The sequence below is a fragment of the Homalodisca vitripennis genome, unplaced genomic scaffold (genome assembly GCF_021130785.1).
Source record: "Homalodisca vitripennis isolate AUS2020 unplaced genomic scaffold, UT_GWSS_2.1 ScUCBcl_12113;HRSCAF=21657, whole genome shotgun sequence".
Taxonomy (NCBI): Eukaryota; Metazoa; Arthropoda; class Insecta; order Hemiptera; family Cicadellidae; genus Homalodisca; species Homalodisca vitripennis.
Genome location: NW_025788240.1, coordinates 21,270 through 31,051, shown reverse-complemented (window position 1 = coordinate 31,051; position 9,782 = coordinate 21,270). Strand labels below are relative to the sequence as shown.

The following is a 9,782-nucleotide window of genomic DNA, read 5'->3' as shown; positions in this document are numbered from 1 at the left end:
CTTCCACTTTATTGTAATACCACTAAATGCTTACGACTAGTGACCGTACATTAAAACATGATAATATTTTACACAATGTAAGTTTTAAGAGGTGTACAGTCTCTTGAATTAATATTTGCTTGGCTACTAAAATAAATTAGGAAAAGAATGGTACAATGATTTTTGACAAATGAATACATTTGCAAGTAATCAATATACATTACCAACAATAATGCATAATACGCTGATAAATCCATTATGAGCAAACTTATTTAATGTCCAGTTGGTAGCTGTGTTTGTTTTAACGCGAAGGTAATGTTCCTTAATGACACAGGATAAAAAACCAGAGATTGATGGCCAAAGCCATATTCCTAGCGTTTTTGCTTGTTAGCCTTTTTGAGTCGTATTTTTGTTCTTTAACATTTTCAACGATTCAATTTTGTTAATGATTTAACCAAAACTTTTTCATTCTTTAAAGATATTAAGATTTACAAAAATAAATTGTAAATAAATTTCATAATCTTAACATATTTTATATTATATTCGTAAATAAAATACCTACTGTATATACGTCTAGAAACAAGTATTGGGAAGGAATTAGATGATTCCAATGCGGTTTTAACGATGAGAAGTGCTTTCTTCCGTACAACTGAGAGATCGTCACTTAGAGACCAGGCCAAGAGCCAACTTAAATTGTATAAAAACATCCAGCCTTTAGTTTAACATTATTTAAACTATCCACTAAATACTTTCCGAGAAGCACCGAGAATTCATAAATGTCACTGCCTTGTCAGTTCCTTCTATTGGAAGAATTGAATGAATCCAACTATTCAAATCTGTCACAGTACGAGTGGTATTATTACTGAAATCGATGCTGAATAGCCTATAAGTTTTTAGTAAGAATTAATAATACTTACTGTTGTGCGTCGCGTAACAGGCATTGATAGTCCTCCTCCGTAGACTAGTGGTTATAGTCTCGGCTCTCTAACCGAGAGATCACGGGTTCGAACCCCGGGAGGTCCAAAATATTTAATAATAACAAAAACCAGTGCATTTCGAAGCCGGCATACCTGACGCTGAGGCTTAGATGAGAAAAAACAGACTTTGATGAGGTTCAATGAAAAATGTCAAGTCTATAGCTACATTACTCACATATTAGATTATGGACAATGATACGACACAGCAACTTTTAAATCCCCCGAAAAACAAAAGAAGAGTTATTGTGCCAACCTACTAAGTGATAGGCTGTAACAACGATCAGCCAAATTCCATGATTTAACATGCAACATCATAGAACTTGTTGTTAATGTGGAAATTATGTTGTTATTGTTTTCATGCAAATTATACAGATTGCAAATAAAATTTGTTTCGAAATGTCTTACCACATGGTGCCTTTATACTTTTCTTCATAAAAATAGATTTTTATGTCTTTAAGTAATGAAATTTTGTACATGAAGTCACTATAAATATACGTTATATATATTGTGATAATTAGGCTGCATGTTACATTATCCAAGGAATGTACTGATTTTAGTTCAAAGATTTATTTATTTACCTATTCATATATTTATTTTCACTGTCGTTACGGTTACAAATAAGTAAAATGTAAAACTATTAGCTAAGGCTCAGCAAAATCCCATGACAATTATATGCGCCATAATTGAACTCAGTGTTCCCTATATATAAATTAAGCTTCGTGCACAACTTCGTATTTAAAGTTTAGTCTTTTTTTTTTAGGTGTTAAACGGACGGACAGACAGATCAGCCCTTAACAAAGCAGTGTAAATTGATGACGGGTTAGATAGCACCCATAAAACGTTTTCCTAGTTCGAGCCTCATGTGCTATTGGTATTAAAACCATGCGTTCCTATATGAAATAATCATGACCATTATCAAAAAATATAAATTATTTAATATGTTAACTTCTTACGAGAAATCATAACGCAATTGCATTATCCAAAAGCCTACGCGGCAATTTGCTCTGTACAAGCAGACAAACTGATTTTTATTGAAATCGACAGAAGAATTTGACCAAGAAAAAATAAATTGTAGTAGATTGTAAACCACGCTAGTTTTGCGGAATTTAAAGTGGATGAGTTTAAATAGGTAAAAAATAAATAATATTGTGTTTTTCAGATTCTATTTCTCATAGTTGATTAGAATTAAACCCGTCTATCAGACACATAGATAACTCTTATATCAGCGTCAGACAACTAGCCAAAGAAGTCTGCGTTTAAAGCGTATCCATATACTTAGCAGACACTGATTTAACCATAATTTACATGTCCAATGATTGGTTTTAAATTTGAAACGCTAAGAAAAATATAATAGTGAAAGTATTATTTCATATATGTAACCCTTTCGATTTCCTTTCATCGTGACGTCTATCAAAACTAGCGCAGATGATAATCGAGTTTTTCTTAGGGTGGATTTCTCTATCGACAAAGCAGGTTTTGAGCTATACAATGGAAATTGCATCTCGGCTCATCAAGTATAAATGAACTCAAACCATTCAAATATACGTACATTGAATATGTTGACATGTCTGATATACTTGCAGTTCATGTTAATGATAACGTTACAGAAAAGCAACAATTAAAATATTGTCAATATACATATGCTAAATTACGTGTTGTATGAGTCGTATAGTTATATTAAACATTTCTTCTTACGTTACCAATTATATTTACTGAAATAACAATTAGGCATGATATATGAAATAACAAAGTTTACAATGTGACGTTAGCTTGTAATTGCGTACTTTCCAGTTCATTTGTTTTTGGAAATTGTATTTTAAAGTGTGAGAAATAGTCAACGGCCTAAACCGTTTGTGGTAGATCTCGGAAGAAACTGACGTCAATACCTTGTTAGGAACAGGCAGCCATTAATCCACTAATGTCCTTTCTTGGGAAAGAAATTAGTGGCAGATATTTTTTCTGAGGCCGAGCATCACTCACAGTCTGATATGACGTTTAATCATCTTTCTTCAAATACCGCTGCTGCCGGAAATCTCTTACCGTAAAAATTAAATAAGTATTAATTCAAAAGTGAGGTTATGAATGTGTCAGTTACATTTTAACGTACGTTCATATCTCAGATTTATCGCTTGATGGTACTGATATGTAAGTTTAATATTTAACCAAGTACAGTAATGATAAAAATTCTTAGGATTAGCAATATGTCCGGAAAATATAAAGCACTTTCAAGTTATGAATTCTCTTTCTTCTTATGTTTGGAATGTTGGATTTTACTGTATGCAAATTATGTTACATTCTCCAACAATGGATGTGGGTGGGTGGGGGAATACCTCTTAGTTCGGTTTAATACTATACAATATTTCACCTGTACAACATATGTTAAAGCCTTTATATTCAAAAATTCTGCTACATGTATTACGATGTTATATGTTAAAATTATATTTGAATGTATTCAGTTTTATCGAACAGTTATTTATTTATTCTGCAATGTTATCGTTGCCATCACGGTAACCTACAATACCAATGTAAACATATGTTTAGTGCCCTGCAAGATTCCATGGAATATTTAAAATTTCAGTTAAGGATTTATACTAGAGGATTAGTGTAAATTGTGAATTTGTAAGAAGTTTTCGTCTAGTTATACTTTAAGTAATCGTTTATAGAAAACTGTTTATCTACTGAATAAAACTTGTTTCTCACTAAAAACTCCCTTACATAGACCTTGAATTGAAATTCCGTTTTAGATTATATTGATTGTTTTTATACCTGCCTAACAGGACCATAAATTAAAAAAAATTAAAAATGTACTTTAAACATTTAGAAAAATTTTTTAATAAAAAGTATGGGTTGCTGTATATTACATTACCATTGGTTTAATTTGATGGATAACGTTTTAGTACCATGATATTAATTATTATAGAGGATCATTGTGAAAAATGTATGAGTTTTTAAATTTTATTAAAATAAATTTTAACTTAATTTGTTAAAAACATAGTTTTAGAAGATAACACTTTCAAAATGTGTAAAATGATGTATATGAAATTAAAGATTTCATGTTAACATAAAACATTTACCAGATCAATGTATTTTTATAGTTGTAATATTTAAAACATCTTATAACGTTTATTTATAATAGCGGTATTTTTAGTCGTGGTAAGAAAACGTGTAGAATGGACGAGTATGAATGAAAGATCATGTAGTACCTGAACGTGTAGAATGGATGAAAACACATTTAAATTACCATACAATCATACTAAGTCTCTATACAAGTATTGTTATTGAAACAATATATTTAATAAGTTATGAATGTTTTTTACTAAGATTAATTAGTGTTACTTATGTGCCTAAATGGGACGAAAGAAATGACGAGCACCGCTGATGTACGATGATTTGTGATTGGCGCTAACTAAAACAGTTTAGCTGCAAATGTAGCGCAAATTGTGCTGAGAATTCACTTCCATTCAGGTGACTGCCTCAGCAGCTCACGAATTTATTCCACTGAGGTGAAGGTTTTTCACAGAATTCTAACGTTAATAAGTATTTATGGAGGTGTGTTCTGAACAACTTATGAAAAAAAATATTGATGGTGTTATTTATGTAACATTTATGATACATTTTCTGTATAGTGCTTATTGCGAAAATTCCTAATAATGAATCATTTTAAAGTAATATTATTCTCAAGAACAGTTTTAACTGAAAGCAGCCTAAGCAGTAGCTAAATCCAATACACCACTAGGGAAATCCTTTAAGCTGTGGGACGAAGTTTAGAAGAAGAGCTTAGTTAAGTCTCGTAGAATGAGACATTTCATTAATTTTTCTTAACGAGTGTTTTATTTTGTACTGCAGTTATACAGCGTATGGAACCATCCATTAAAAGTCATCATCCATTAAAGAATATATATGAATTGAACAGCTTGATCTTTGAAGTACCTCTATATTTAATCTGAATTTATAGCCATAGTGATTTTTGGAGTTAGTCACTGCTTAGGTATTGCGGCTTCCTAATAGAGGGGTTGTCAGGCTAACCTTCGTCATAAAGGTTTCTAATACCCTGTAATAGTCAATGCGACAAATCCTCATACAGACATCAACCTTAAAATACCCATTTTATCCGCGATCAGAATAAGATGGTTTTTCAAAATTTAAGTTCCTAGCCATTATCCATACTATAATAAATTGTAATATAAGATTACTCCAGAAATACTAGAATTAAAAAAAAATATATATATTAATGCGGAAAGATATATATATATGGAGAAAAATATATTTAACTATCAGAAAGGAAGAAGAAAAAAGTCAGTACGTGGTGTTCTCAAGAGGTCACCCGTCAAAGTACTTGACTTGGTGATCGGATAAGAAGCTGTATATTCCATGTGGTTTGGCCAGTATGTTTGGTTAGAGAGAGTCTATCCAACTGACACAAAAGCAAGTATGATAATAAAGGTGTTTGAAAAACTCAAACAGCTTTATACTTCCTGGGTCGAAGGCACTATTAGATATGGAACTATGTATTTTGGGGGCGCATATCAGACTTTGATAATGAACCAAAGATTTAATGTAATTAATGTTTCTTAACATAAAATATATTTAAATTTTTATCCACGCGTGCTGTGCCAAAAAATCGTGAAATACACATTTTTTGTAAATGTTAAGGGAAATAAAGGATTTTTGAACTGTGAACTGTGACACGTAGTAATTATTTTAACTAGCTACTAATCCATGAGGCTTTAGGCGTATAAAAAACCTAATAAATACACCAGATGCACCAACATCTAAAGTGATATTCCATATAGTAGTTTGTGGGCATATTTTTGTGTGTATTAAACCTTAACAACACATTTGGCTTATTGCACTTTTAAGTGAAGTAGTTTTAAGATTTAGAAACTTGGACGAAATTTATATTTGGTAAAAGGTTTAAAATTATGGTAAGTAAAGAGAATTTATTACTTGATGAATGCAATGTTTAGCATGTAGTAATAGATTTCAGGAAAAAGAAAGATAGCAGCTCAATGGACGAGAAACGTTTATTAATTATAATTTACAAACAATATATATTTAAAAACCATGTTTTTTGATAACCTAATTAGTAGGCCTTGGCTTAGTAATGATAATATGTGATAAATGTATCTATATGTAAGTTTTATATTAGTATATTTTTAAAACTTAGAAATTAGTGTCTATGAATAGTTTAGTTTAAATAAAGGGAGTTTAATTGTAACTACCTAAAGATATAATCTTAAACATAATACAATATCAAGTTTTTATATTTGTTGACATTTTATTCTATCAGATGAATTTGAGTAAGGAAATCGCCAGTAATAAACATTTTTATACTATAACTAGGCCTAGATGTTTGCTTTAGATATCATAAATCAAATTTCGTATTGCACGGAAGTGTAAATATGTTTGTATTTTCTTGCATAGGTTTGAATAAAAAATTATAAATAATTCAAACACAACAATGAAAATTATTAAATAATGAAATAGATAGGCAATGATCAAATACTATCTAAGCTTGAGTAAACACGTAAGTTGGTACATTAATACTGACTCCAAATTTAATTTTTGATTTTAATACAATGAGGACATTAAAAAATAAATTGTTTAATACCTAGTAATAACATCATACATATTGGCAACTAGAATATAAACGTCCTGCAACTGTAGTACTAAAAATACGTTATATTCTAAAAAACTTACAAAAACCCACAAAAATCCAAACAAAACATTACCCTAAACGCTATCAAGACAGCTGATCCAGATAAAAAATCTCTTAATTTTAATCTAGAGTGAATTTATCAATATAATTAAGTACATTATTGAAAAAATAATTAACCAAATTGAGCCTTGCTAATTAAAAATTTATTTTTATATGATTTGAAAATATTTAGGAACCTTTATGGCTTAGTAGCTCAATGCAAAATTCTAAAAATTCAAACCTGTTACTGATACCTGTTGTACTGTTATAAGTGAACCTAGACACTTATAGGTAGGTAGTTCACTTCGTACCCTTGTTTTCCATGATTTGAAGAAACTATATTAGTATTAAAATAGTATGTTATATTTATAAATGAAATAAATAAAATATATTTTTATTCCCTACAACGGTAGATTTTAAAGTAAAACTTTAAAAAACCATTAATATACTCTTTATTCAATTATTGCTTAGTTTGTGCTATTGGTATTGACAATGAATATGCAGATTTTGTGATATTACAACTATAATATTTCACTGACACATTACCACTCTACAAATAATTGGTATTTTCTGTCTCTATAATGTAATATGTGCAAACATTGATAAGTGATTAAAGAACAAACAGTGTAGTATACATAGCCATATGGTTTATGATGTTTCTAATAATTATGTATTATAATCATTAATATTTTACATTTCTTAAGTGGAATCTGTGGTCCTCTTAAAATAGTAAATCTTAGAAGTTTAAACTTAAATTAGATCAAGTTAATCTAAATATTTATTGCATTTGACTAGTAATGGAGTTTAACATCCGTACATTATTTAACTGTGTGACTTTGATTTTATGTTTTGTTAAGTCATGGCTAACATCAATACTGTTTTAGCCAATTACGTACAGCCTTTTTAAATGAAGTGATAACTTAGAGCCACAATCAAATTGATGACGTCTAGGAACAAAATCTATCGAAACAAATTTAAAGGTATATATTTAATCGAGAAGCGGAATCATTTAACGTCAGTAATATATTTTGGAAGATTGAAGTAATAGAGCAATGTAATCGGAATATAAAAATGTATAAAAAACTAATAATTGATATTATTATGATTCTTTTTGTTATTAACACAATTAAATAATGTTTAATAAGTTTCAAGGATGGGAAACTTTTCCTGCTGCCGTAATACACATTTCTATAAAAAAACTGTTAATTTAAAAAATAAAACTAATAGGGGTATTTGTGGTACAAAGTTAAATAATTTTCTAATGTCGTAAAATTAAATTCTGAAATTCTTGTTGTTAATTTTAAATTTATGCTGAAAGCGGTGGGCAGCCACATTAATACGTTACATTAAAGTATTGTCTAAAATGAAAAATGATTTAACTATGGAAAGAAAAATGTTTAATGGTATAGATATAACAGTCTCTAGTCAGTTTCAGTATCAGTATAGCAATGTGTCAAGATAAGAAGTGTAAGATAAGTGATGTAAGTAATTTTAGTTACCATATAATTGTATCACTTACAAAGCTTACATCACTTACTATAACTTATATAATGTATTGAAAAACATAGTGTAGTCTCATAACAATAATTAATTGCAACAAATAAGACATTAAAACGTTACGAAATTTCTGACACTAACCTGAACATATCGTTAATCTTATCAGTGGACTCGTCATTCAACAGAAGAACATCGTAATGTTCGAGGTAACGTCTCATCTTCATCTCATCATTACCATAGAAGAATCCAAATTTTAGTATTGTTTTTACATTAGGAACATTATCAGCCATTTTTGAGTCCCAAGTATGGTCTCCCAACAGCACTATATTATGTCTATCATCGTCTACGGGCAGCGCGCGTTGGTTTTTGTTATAAAGCCCCACCCAAGGCCTCACATAGGCAGTTATTCGACCTTCATCAAATATATAGAAATTGGCGACAACTCTTGCTCCGTAGTCTCTGACCAGGTAATTGATGACGTCACCCGATCCGGCAGAAACTATGATGATTGGCACTCGATGACTGGCGAGAAGAGAAAGTGTCTCTCTACATCCATCCTTGAGAGGGGTGTTCACCTGATCTACACATTCGTACACATCCTCGATGTTCACTTTCTCTCCCACAATAAGAGCAATAATTTTCTCCAACACATCGTCCACTTGTTGTTGCTCTTCCTTGGTCAGATCGTGTTTGTTTAACAACGGTTTCATATTAACGAACAACTCTGTTCCTCGATCGAGAAAGGACTGAGACAGCGTCTTGGTTTTGAAGAAGATTTCGAAGGAGTTTGAAGGTCTTTTTGCCATTTTACGGTGTGTTTGGTGAGTGTGTCATCGAAGTCCGCGACGAATTGGAGGTTGTCGACTCCATCGGTGACTATGGTAGACAACTTGTTCTTAAAATCTTCTTCGTCTTTTAGGACCACATTACTAAGTAAGAACATTTTCACTAAGGAATCAATTTTCTGCTTGACCTCCATTTTCTTTTAATTATTTTATAAGTAGAACAAAAACTATAAACAATAACACCAGTCACCAGGAAATCAGCTGACACTGTACCTGTTTACCATTTTAAAAACACAACCTATACGTCACTGAACAGAGAAGAATACACTAACCTAGATATTCCTCTACGAAAACTGGCGTAGTGAGCTGCTTCGTTACTGTTATCGCATACCACTCAATTACTATCTCTTATCATTCTACAAACAGCCTTATCATTCAACAGTATTTAGATTGAAACTCCGTTTGGTCTTTCTGATCAGGTAGTAAGTACAACTGTTACACTAAACAAATGTTCTACTTGATAAACATTATTGGTTAGAGCGTTATCGAACTCTTCGGGTAAAAAAAATGTGTAAACTTGAGAATTTCAAACGATCTTAAGAATAATACGGAGGTTCATTACATGAGTGATAGTGTGCAGCATCATATCCGATATTTTATTTTGTTTTGGGGGTGAGAAGGAGCTCATCCCAAATTATTATTTTTGAAGAGTGAAAATAGGTTTCAAATAAATGTACATTATGTTTCAAAAAGTAAAGGTGAAGTGGAAATAAAAATCAAATCTTTACGTATAAAATTATAACATTAATCTACAAAATCCTAGCGGTACATCTTATAGGCCACCTG

General features: G+C 30.8%; 1 protein-coding gene across 1 annotated transcript; it reads right to left on the bottom strand.

The window, feature by feature from the left end:
- Window positions 1-7,057: 7,057 nt before the first annotated feature.
- On the bottom strand, window positions 7,058-8,957 carry LOC124374982 (7-methylguanosine phosphate-specific 5'-nucleotidase-like). The gene has a single exon (XM_046833116.1). The coding sequence runs from the start codon at window positions 8,955-8,957 to the stop codon at window positions 8,271-8,273; it is 687 nt and encodes a 228-aa protein (XP_046689072.1). The 3' UTR covers window positions 7,058-8,270.
- Window positions 8,958-9,782: the final 825 nt, after the last annotated feature.

Excerpts from the sequence above, each read along its gene's own strand:
- LOC124374982 (XM_046833116.1), bottom strand. The coding sequence starts at position 8,957 with ATGGCAAAAAGACCTTCAAACTCCTTCGAAATCTTCTTCAAAACCAAG.